Below are 12,044 nucleotides of genomic sequence, written 5' to 3'. Positions count from 1 at the left end.
AATGTATCTTATTTTCTTTTATACATGTATCATTTGATAGCAAACACAATGTCAACTCCTAATTTTTGATTTTCATCAATCTTTCAGGGGTTTATGAATTATAAAAACACGTCTTCAGTCATCGAGGAGTCAGCTTTCAACCCAAGTCAGCTGACTGATAACAGGATGCTCTACTTTTGGATCTCAGGTCAGAATTTACCGTCATATAATACAAAAAGTATTTAATCCCCTGCTGGTTCACCAGTTAATTAAAAAAAATATAAATACAACATCACTTTTATGACAAAATACAATAATACAATAAAATTGTAGTATTTTATCCCAAAACCAAAGATGATTTAGTTCAAACTGTAGAAATAATTGTTGGCAAGCACAGAGTTCAGATGTTTATTGTACTTGTAGTTCTTGTAGTTGCAGTACTTGTGGTAATGTAATAAAGTTTCATGAAATTGTAGTCCTTGTAATAGTGTAAACATAGTTTCTTGTAGTTGCAGTACTTGTAGTTGACACATGTACTAGTGTACTTGTAGTACATGTTGTGGTAGTACTTGTAGTTGTGCATTATTCTATTTTGTAATTGTGGTATGTGTAGTGATGTTCTTGTAGTACATGTATTTGTAGTATTTGTAGTAGTGTAGCTGTAGTTTCTTGTATTGGTAGTATGTGTAATAGCGTATTATAGTTTCTTGTAGCTGTATTAGATGGATAAGGGTAGTTGTGTTTATTCTCGTAGTTGTAGTACTTATAGTAGTGAACTTGTTGTAATTGCAGTACTTATTAGTAGTTATTGTAATTGTAGTTTATTTTAGTTATAGTATGTTTCTTTCAGTTTTAGTAATTTTAGTTCTGTACTTGTAGTAGTAGTAGTATTTGTAGTAGTGTATAATTGCAGTTTCTTGTAGTTGTAGTACTTAGAATAGTGTTTGTGTGATTTATCATAGTTCTATGTACTTTGGGTAGTGTACTTGTTGTTGCAGTACTTGTATTAGTGTATTGTAATTTTAGAACTTGTAGTAGTGTAGTTATAGTTTTTTGTAGTAGTCGTACTTGATACAAGATACTACAAGATACCTGTAGTATCTTGTAGTTGTAGTACTTGTAGTTTTTTTGACGTTGTAGTTTTGTGCTTGTAGTTTTTTTGTAGTAGCATAACCTGTATTTGTATTTTTAGTTTCTAGTTGTTGTACTTGTAGTATAGTGTATTGTGGTGTCTTGTAATATAAGTAGTATTTGAGTTAATGTACTTTCTGTAATAGTTGCTGTGGTTATAGTAGTAGTAGTACTTATAATTACACTTAACAAAAATATAAACGCAACAATTTTGTTTTTGCTCCTATATTTAATGAGTTAAACCCAAATATCTAAAACTTTTACTATATACACAAAAGACCTATTTCTCTCGAATATTTTTCACAAATATGTCTAAATCTGGGTTAGTGAGCATTTCTTCTTTGCCAAGATAATCCATCCCACCTCACAGGTGTGGCATATCAAGATGCTGATTAAATATTATAATTATTGCACAGGTGTGCCTGAGGCTGCCCACAATAAAAGGCCACTCTGAAATGTGCAGTTTTATCACATAGCACAATGCCACAGATGTCACGAGTTTTGAGGGAGCGTGCAGTTGGCATGCTGACTGCAGGAATGTCCACCAGAGCTGTTTCCCGTTAATTAATTTCTCTACCATAAGTCGTCTCCAAAGGCGTTTCATAAAACTTTGGCAGTAGATCCAACCGGCCACACAACCGCAGACCACATGTAACCACACCAGCCTGGGATCTCCACATAAAGCAGGTACACCTCCATGATTGTCTGAGACCAAACACCCGGACAGCTGCTGCAACAATTGGTTTGCATAACTAAATTTCTGCACAAACTGTGAGAAACCGTCTCAGGGAAGCTCATCTGCACGCTTGTCATCCTCATCGGGGTCTTGACATGACTGGAGTTTATCATCGTAACCTACTTGAGTGGGCAAATGCTTACTATCGATGGTATCTGGCACGTTAGAGAAGTGTTCTCTTCACGGATAAATCACGGTTTTCACTGTTCAGGGCAGATGGCAGACAATGTGTGTGGCGTTGTGTGGGAGAGCGGTTTGCCGATGTCAGCGTTGTGAATCGAGTGGCCCATGGTGGGGTTGGGGTTATGGTATGGACAGGCGTATGTTATGGACAACAAACGCAAGTGGATTTTATTGATGGCATTTTGAATGCACAGAGATACCGTGACGAGATCCCGAGGCCCAATGTTGTGCTGTTCACCCGGGACCATCACTTCATGTTGCAGCATGACAATGCATGGCCCCATGTTGCAAGGATCTGTACACAATTCCTGAAAGCTGAAAACATCCCAGTTCTTGCATGGCCAGCATACTCACCGGACATGTCACCCATTGAGTATGTTTGGGATGCTGTGGATCGGCGTATACGACAGCGTGTTCCAGTTCCTGACAATATCCAGCAACTTGGCACAGCCATTGAAGAGGAGTGGACCAAAATTCCACAGGCCACAATCAACAACCTGATCAACTCTATTCAAAGGACATGTGTCGCACTGCCTGAGGCTAATGGTGGTCACATCAGATACTGACTGCTTTTCTATCACAAATACCGCAACCCTGCAAAGGCTTTACATGTGTAGTAGTTTTAAGTGGGTGTGTGTACTAAAAGCAGCTAGTACTATAATACAGGCAAAACAAGTTGCCAGAATAAACAGGAGGAGGCTGAATTTTAGTTTGGTACATGCATTTAACATAGACAACACAAGGCACATAGTAGTTAAATAGTAGGTCTGAATTAAAACCAGTACTATTATCCATCCATTTTCTACCGCTTGTCCCTTTTGGGGTGGCGGGGGGTTGCTGGAGCCTATCTCAGCTGCATTCGGGCGGTAGGCGGGGTACACCCTGGACAAGTCGCCACCTCATCACATCAACATTGACACTCACATTCACACACTAGGGCCAATGTAGTGTTACCAATCAACCTATCCCCAGGTGCATGTCACGGGGAGAACATGCAAACTCCACACAGAAAGATCCCGAGCGCAGGATCAAACCCCGGACCTTCGTATTTTGAGGCAGATGCACTAACCCCTCTTCCACCGTGCTGCCACCAGTACTATTATAAAATACTTAAATAGAATAAATGATAAATGGGTTATACTTGTATAGCGCTTTTCTACCTTCAAGGTACTCAAAGCGCTTTGACAGTATTTCCACATTTACCCATTCACACACACATTCACACACTGATGGCGGGAGCTGCCATGCAAGGCGCTAACCAGCAGCCATCAGAGGCAAAGGGTGAAGTGTCTTGCCCAAGGACACAACGGACGTGACTAGGAAGGTAGAAGGTGGGAATTGAACCCCAGTAACCAGCAACACTCTGATTGCTGGCACAGCCACTCTACCAACTTCGCCACGCCGTCCCGAATAAAAACTCAAATGTTCCCACACTAAAAAAAAGCACACTGCAAATATAAGGGAATACACTGCAAAATAAAAGTCCCTCTGACTCTCTGGTCGTCATGTGACATGAGTGCGTAACTGTTATGAGTTTGCTTACTGGATTTAATGACCCGCTTTATTTTGCTTCTGACTGGCCAGTCCGTAATGCTTCGCCCTAACCTTAGCCAATTGGGACTAATCATACGATCACCAACCAATCTTCATGGATTTTCTCCGTATGTACAAATTTTCTCATTCATCCAGGTCATTGTATTTTCTACATTTATTTTTTTTTGCCCTGGATTCGCAGTCCATTTTCTCTCTTTGTAGCTTGTAGCTTAGATCAAAGCTACAAAGAGAGATGAGACATGAGTCTAAAAGTAGCTAAACTACAGGAATACCTACTCATTAGAAAGTAGCTACGCCGATCTCTCGGAGTGAAGTCACTGAGGTAGTTAGACAACTCCACAGTGGCAAAGCTCCGGGGGTTGACGAGATCCGTCCAGAAATGCTGTAGGCTCTGGGTGTTGAGGGGCTGTCTTGGTTGATACGCCTTTTCAACATTGCGGCAATCCTGGAGAAGGCCTGGGAGTATGCCTATCTAGTCTACATGTGCTTTGTGGACTTGGAGAAGGCGTATGACCGGATGCCCCGGGAGATCCTGTGGGAGGTGCTGAGGGAGTACGGGGTGAGGGGAACCCTGCTGAGGGCCGTCCAATCTCAATCTGGATGTAAGTCGGATCCGTTTCCAGTGGGGGTTGGTCTCTGCCAGGGCTGCGCTCTGTCACCGATCCTGTTTGTGATTATCATGGACAGGATTTCTAGGCAGAGTCGTGACCATGGCGGAGAGGGTATACGTCTCGGGGGGCTAAAGGTTGTGTCACTGCTGTGTGCAGATGATGTGGTCCTGATGGCACCTTCGGTTCGTGAACTTCAGCTCTCACTGGATCGGTTCACAGCCGAGTGTTCAGCGGCTGGAATGAGGATCAGCATCTCCAAATCTGAGGCCATGGTTCTCAGCAGGAAACCGATGGTTTGTACAGTCCAGGTAGAGAACGAGACTCTGTCCCAGGTGGAGGAGTGTAAGTATCTTGGGGTCTTGTTCACAAGTGAGGGAAAGATGGAGAAGGAAATCAGCCGGAGAATCGGAGCAGCTGGGGCAGTATTGCAGTCTCTCTTTTCCGCACTGTTGTGACGAAACGAGAGCTGAGCCAAAAGGCAAAGCTCTCTGTCTACCGAGCTATCTACATTCCTATTCTCACCTATGGTCATGAAGTGTGGGTCATGACCGAAAGAATAAGATTGCGGATACAAGCGGCCGAAACGAGTTTCCTCAGAAGGGTGACTGGCATCTCCCTTAGAGATAGGGTGAGAAGTTCAGTCACCCGAGAGAGACTCGGAGTAGAGCCGCTGCTCCTTCGCTTGGAAAGGAGCCAGCTTAGGTGGTTCGGGCATCGCGTGCAGATGCCTCACGAGCATCTCCCTAGGGAGGTCCTTGTTGCACGTCCCACTGGGAGGAGACCCCGTGGCAGGCCAAGGACCAGATGGGGGTATTACATCTCCTCTCTGGCCTGGGAACGCTTCAGGATTCCCAAGGAGGAAGTTGCTAATGTTGTTCTGGAGAGGGAAGTCTGGGGGTCTCTGCTAGAGCTGTTGTCCCCGCGACCCGATTCCGGATAAGTGGTTGAAGATGGATGGATGGATGGATAGAAAGTAGCTAAGCTACCGCCAAGCTTATAGAAAATGTAGTTAAGCTACGTAGCTTAGCTACATGTAGCTTGTTACTGCCCATTACTATTACTGCAAATCCTCCTTGAACCTCACTGTCACAAAAAGGCAGCTTGCTCTTACTGGATATTTTAAGTCACAAATCAGCCAAAATGCTGGTTTAAAAAAGTGACACAAACTAATTTTTACTCCTCACATCTTTCAGGATATGACTGCTTGTGACTATTAACAACAAATTTGATTTAGCATGTGAAACGTTAAACATGGACGCTGTTGTATTTATGAATACACTGGGCTACTACTAATACTCAAAAACCTGTTTTCACGCCTAGACCAGGTCTTAAGTCCGATGATGACAGCTGCCCACCAAGATGGTCGCTTCGAGCTCCACATCACAGGAAAAGACTTGATGGTAAATGTTGCAGGTACCTGCTGGCACCGTATAAACCGCTTAAATCTCAGTCTTGCTCGGCAGAAAGAGGAAGTTCGCTAAGCAGACCACACAGACATCAGTGACCGGAACCAAGGCAAATGCCACACTGCCCCCTGCTGGCAATGTCTATTAATTACTACTTTTAAGTGCATATACTTCATTCTACCACATGAGACATTAATCACTATTACATAAACGTTTACAAAACATAATCACAATTGTGAACACACTTTAGTGGATATCACATAAACACAACACAGATTATTAACCCATAAAATGCCATAAAACAAGTTACATTTGGGCCATCACGTGGTTTTATTTGCACTGTTCAACATGTCGGAAAGGAAGGACGAGAGTAGGAAAAAGAGAAGCTTGTATTTAATCCTACCCTTATCAATAGGCCCTTTTCGAACGCAGGAACATTTTCAGAAACTTCCCGAAATACCCGGGTAAATAAAGTTCCCCCTGTGTTTCCACCAAAAACTACTCGGGTAGATTTAGTTCTTCAGGAACCTTTTGGAGTTCCTCCGAGGTAGATGGGACTTTTCCAAGCTACCAGTAACCTTTTTGGGGCGGGCTGTGCTGTCGAACGCTGAATGGTGAAATACAGTTTGGGGGCGTTCTTAAAACATATTTTTCAAACACACGACCGCCATCAGAATATATGCGGCGACTTTTCTATTCTTATTTCTTGTGTATTTCTATTACAATGAACTTGACAATGGAGCGAAAGAAGAACGAAAGGAGCTTTTGAAATGCAGGAACTTTTGTGGGGCATCTTTGTGCTGAAGAACGCTGATTAGTGGAACTAATTTGGAGTGTTTTTACTCAGCCGTAGCCTTTAAGCTATATGCCGTTTATTGTTGTTTATTAGTTTTTACAAACTTAATTTCGTTACGTAAAGCTAAGAGAAGTGGATGGACTCTTTTAAACGTATTTACATATTAACTATTTACTTTATTACATGTTGTAGAAGTAGTCAGTGACACTCTTTTTGTGTAGTTATTAGCCTCAACCCGAGTGAACAGAATGCTAATGCAAACAAGCTAACGGTAAAGCTGATGTGTTTGTGTTGTCGGCGTGAGATAAACCGTGACATTTATTATTTATATAATGTTATTTACAGCTGAAATGGACCAAAAGGAATCGCCTGGCCCTCATGAATTGATCATTTACAGAGGGGACAACTTTCTGACTGTTGGACATTGCAAAAGCATGTCTTTTTATTTACAATTTGGTACACTATATCATTTTGTATATCATTGCTTTGTATTTAATTTACTTACTTTTTAGTAAAATAACTCTGACCAAATATTGTCTGTTTGTTTACATGGTATAAGTATAGAAATATAGTTAATCACTCCTCCATACGTCCTTAGCCTGATTTGTATAAACTACCCTCAACTGTGAAATATGGTGCAAACACAAACCACACACTTCTACAGGAACCTGTAGATCCAGGGACCGGGGGTTCCAGGAACTAGAGTTTCCTGAATTTTAGGTGGAAAAGGGTCTCATGTCTTATTGTTCTTTCAGCTTGAGTCTCTACCTGAGCAAAGAAACCTTGTTTTTCTTGTTGGTCAACTTTATGATCATGAGAAGAGTGTAGTTATTCCTGATAGACATTGGAATTGTTGTGTAGATGTTATTGACATTAACATCAAAGCACTTTGATTGCAGAAAGTTGTCCACCTGTTGCTCTGCTGGAGCAATTTGGAGCTCAGTCATAATCAGACAGACTCTTGCGCTTCCCGATTATACATCAAAATATGTTTTTTCTTCATTTCACAGTACACTTATAGCACACTAAAAAGTTTCAAACTGAGCTTACCTTGGAGGGCTGCTGAATTAGAAAAAAATGCAGATTTACCCATAAATACCATACCTGCTCAGTGGCCTTGTGGTTGGAGTGTCATACCAAAGACTATAAAAATGGGACCCATTACCTCCCTGCTTGGCACTCAGCATCAAGGGTTGGAATTGGGGGTTGAATCACCAAATGATTCCTGGGCGTGGCCACCGCTGCTGCTCACTGCTCCCCTGTGGGGGGTGGGTCAAATGCAGAGGATAATTTCACCGCACCTAGTGTGTGCGTGACAATCATTGGCACTTTAACTTTAACTTTAAAATTGTATTCAAAGCCTATCCCAGCTGCACTGGAGCGGAAGGCAGGGTACACTCTGGACAAGTCACCACCTCAATGCAGGGCTAACACAGAATATCATTTGAAATGAACAAGATAGGACCCTTTCAAATGGTTATGGACTCTTAGGGGTTAATAATAGTAACAACCATGCACATACAAACAAATGGTTACCACAGATATATCTCAGAATGCTTATGTGTGTAATTTCAGGAGGATTTCAAGACCAATTTCTCCACAACCATGCCTGATTTTATCAGAAAGGTAAAGCAACAATGTCAGAGGCATCACATCTTTGAACAATTACATACATATTGTTTTTGTATTACCTGTGTGTCAAGTGCCTTTTAGAAACGGCTCATCCAGAGCTTCATGTGTGGAGTTCTTCTGTTCCCGACATAAACACGTCCTCCTTTGGCACAACTGTCAGGGCAGAGGCCTCTGGTCGCCTGCGGTGTGACGGTCAAGATACACTCCTCTTCCAAACTGTAAGACCTGGCTGAAAATACTGTAATGCATTGTACATATTCAAAATACTGTTGTACTCATCATTGTCTGAATGAGTACTTTAATGTGCGCTTGTTTCAGTAACAATTCATGTTTGTAGTCAAATGTAACAGCACTCTTGTTGTGATTCTATGTAGAATTTGTCCAAGTTCAATGTAGTTTCTGTTTTTATATGCAGCTCATCACCACAAATGTCACTGCTTCTTACGCCAAAAAACACGTCTTACTGCACAGCAAACCTTCAGAGTAAGACACTTTTCATCCATTCCAGAGGATGTAAACTGTGATGTACGAGGTGTGTCACAAAAGTGTGTGTGTGCATGCATATATATATATATATATATATATATATATATATATATATATATATATATATATATATATATATATATATATATATATATATATATATATATATATATATATTCGTTAGGTCAGGAAAAAACACAGAGGCTATTTCTACAAGCCTGTTTCGCGGGTTTCCCTGCTCTTCAGGGGATATCATATTACAATTCTTTAAAGAGGAAGGAGGGGCCAAAAAGGAGCTCCCATTATGTGCCCAAAGATCCTTATGAAAACCTCTACTGTGTCGTTTCTGGACAGAAGAACTTAAAAAATCCCCTGAAGAGCAGCGAAACCTGCGAAACAGGCTTGTAGGGATGAAATAGCCTCCAGGTTTTTTCCTGACCTAACGAATATTCCGCTCTACCTCTATTGAGCACTTTCTGGCGGATAAATCACAGTAACCTCGGCTATATATATATATATATATATATATATATATATATATATATATATATATATATATATATATATATATATATATATATATATATATATATATATATATATATATATATATATATATATATATATACTAGGGCTGCAACTAACGATTAATTTGATCTTTGATCTGTCGATTATTACTTCGATTAATAATCGGATAAAAGAGACAAACTACATTTCTATCCTATCCAGTACTTTATTGAAAAAAAAACGCATACTGGCACCATACTTATTTTAAATATTGTTTCTCAGCTGTTTGTAAATGTTGCAGTTTATAAATAAAGGTTTATTTAAAAAAAATAAAATTCAAAAAACTGCGCATAGCATAAATCCAACGAATCGATGACTAAATTAATCGGCAACTATTTTAATAATCGATTTTAATCGATTTAATGGATTAGTTGTTGCAGCCCTAATATATACCTGGGGATAGGTTGATTGACAACACTAAATTGGCCCTAGTGTGTGAATGTGAGTGTGAATGTTGTCTGTCTATCTGTGTTGGCCCTGTGATGAGGTGGCGACTTGTCCAGGGTGTACCCCGCCTACCGCCCGAAGCAGTTGAGATAGGCTCCAGCACCCCCCGCGACCCCGGACGGGACAAGCGGTAGAAAATGGATGGATATATATATATATATATATATATATATGCATGTGTGTGTGTGTGCGTGTGTGTGTGTGTGTGTGTAAGTGTAACCCTTCTGATGCAACCCCTGCTTTCATTCGGCCTGGGGCTCGAACATGAGTCTTCCGAATGAAAGTCGAGAGTGCTAGGCACTAGGGATGTAAATCTCTTTGTGATGGACGATTCGATTCGCATTGCGATATATAAGTTACAATGCTATTCAAAAATAATTTATTTATAAAACAGGCGGTTGAATATTTAGCCCGTTACAGTTGGATCCTGGAGCGACCTGGAACTTTCTTGACACACTGTGTACAGTATTGTAGTGTTGTGCTCAGGGAAAGCGAATCAGCCACTCTTAAAGGCCTACTGAAATTATTATTTTTTTATTCAAACGGGGATAGCAGATCCATTCTATGTGTCATACTTGATCATTTCGCGACATTGCCATATTTTTGCTGAAAGGATTTAGTAGAGAACAATGACGATAAAGTTTGCAACTATTGGTCGCTGATGAAAAAAAAAGCCTTGCCCCTACCGGAAGTAGCGTGACGTCACAAGCTGGAGTGCTCCTCACAATTCCCCATTGTTTACACCAGCAGCGAGAGAGATTCGGACCGAGAAAGCGACGATTACCCCATTAATTTGAGCGAGGATGAAAGATTTGTGGATGAGGAAAGTGGGAGTGAAGGACTATAGTGCAGTGCAGGACGTATCTTTTTTCGCTCTGACCGTAACTTAGGTACAAGGGTTCATTAGATTCCACACTTTCTCCTTTTTCTATTGTGGATCACGGATTTGTATTTTAAACCACCTCGGATACTATATCCTCTTGAAAATGAGAGTCGAGAACGCGAAATGGACATTCACAGTGACTTTTATCTCCACGACAATACATCGGCGAAACACTTTAGCTACGGAGCTAACGTGATAGCATTGGGCTCAAATGCAGATATAAACAAAAGAAATAAACCCCTGACTGGAAAAATAGACAAAAAATCAACAATACTATTAAACCCTGGACATGTAAATACACGGTTAATGCTTTCCAGCTTGGCGAAGATTAACAATGCTGTTGCTAACGACGCCATTGAAGCTAACTTAGCAACCGGACCTCACAGAGCTATGATAAAAACATTAGCGCTCCACCTACGCCAGCCAGCCCTCATCTGCTAATCAACACCCGTGCTCACCTGCGTTCCAGCGATCGACGGAAGGACGAAGGACTTCACCCGATCATCCGTGCGGTCGGCGGCTAGCGTCGGCTAGCGCGTCTGCTATCCAAGTCAAAGTCCTCCTAGTTGTGTTGCTACAGCCAGCCGCTAATACACCGATCCCACCTACAACTTTCTTCTTTGCAGTCTTCATTGTTCATTAAGCAAATTGCAAAAGATTCACCAACACAGATGTCCAGAATACTGTGGAATTTTGAGATGAAAACAGAGCTTTTTTGTGTTGGATTCAAAGGTGTACCAATACTTCCGTTTAACTAGTGACGTCACTCGCATACGTCATCATACAAAGACGTTTTCAACCGGAAGTTTAGCGGGAAATTTAAAATTGCACTTTATAAGTTAACCCGGCCGTATTGGCATGTGTTGCAATGTTAAGATTCCATCATATATATATAAACTATCAGACTGCGTGGTCGGTAGTAGTGGGTTTCAGTAGGCCTTTAATGTACTTTCATCAGCTTGCGTACTGGGGTGCATGCGATTTTAGCATATTTAGTCCCTGAATAAGTTGACGTGAGGTTGAGTTGAAACGAGGCCTGTAAGGACTGACAACGTTTGGTTGACATGATGATATCATGCTTTCAAGGTGCCTCCGAGCTCCAGAGTTAGATGCAAACTAATGACCATCTTTTTCTTCCTGCAGGATTGTTATTCTACATGCTGAGCTCTACCAAAACCCTCTGGTAGGTCAATCACTTTATTAATAACCGTCTGGAATGGACTTCTGCTGCCTTTAGTTGAAGTGGAGTGGTAATTAGTTTTTTGGTGTAACCTAAAGACCACAATCATTCTTGAAGTTAAGCTCATGACGCAGTATGTTGAATGATGTCGGATACTTTCTAATAACCTTCTGCCTTTGCATGTGTAAGTAATATGCAACTATATTTATCTGATTCTTGTTTGTATTGTCAAATGTATGGTTTTAGACTAAAACATTGTTCAATTAAAAACACTTATTACATATGTCTTACATTCAGCTGTTGTGTAGCTGCAAGTTCCTAGTAGCCTATAGCCTATTGTGTTTACCCTTTGTTACCTTCTGTACATGACTTGACTAAAATACAGGAAAAGACCAACGTGTGTGCTTATTGAAGGATGTATTGATGCTTGCTATCCAGCTTTGCACAAGTAAA

The 12,044-nt window shown here is 41.0% G+C and overlaps 1 protein-coding gene across 5 annotated transcripts in view; it reads left to right on the top strand.

The window, feature by feature from the left end:
* cetp (cholesteryl ester transfer protein, plasma) overlaps positions 1–12,044 on the top strand; it is an 83,635-nt gene that overhangs the window by 59,418 nt on the left and 12,173 nt on the right. For all 5 annotated transcript variants that reach the window (XM_062023490.1, XM_062023489.1, XM_062023491.1 and 2 more), the window contains 6 exons: positions 88–187; positions 5,515–5,594; positions 7,972–8,022; positions 8,100–8,246; positions 8,444–8,511; positions 11,555–11,598. In XM_062023490.1, coding sequence (XP_061879474.1) covers positions 88–187; positions 5,515–5,594; positions 7,972–8,022; positions 8,100–8,246; positions 8,444–8,511; positions 11,555–11,598 — 490 coding nt within the window. The remainder of the gene's footprint in view (positions 1–87; positions 188–5,514; positions 5,595–7,971; positions 8,023–8,099; positions 8,247–8,443; positions 8,512–11,554; positions 11,599–12,044) is intronic.

This window comes from Entelurus aequoreus, linkage group LG16 (assembly GCF_033978785.1).
Source record: "Entelurus aequoreus isolate RoL-2023_Sb linkage group LG16, RoL_Eaeq_v1.1, whole genome shotgun sequence".
In the NCBI taxonomy this organism is placed as follows: Eukaryota; Metazoa; Chordata; class Actinopteri; order Syngnathiformes; family Syngnathidae; genus Entelurus; species Entelurus aequoreus.
The sequence above is the reverse complement of the archived record's forward strand: the minus strand, read 5'-3'. Positions and strand labels throughout refer to the sequence as shown.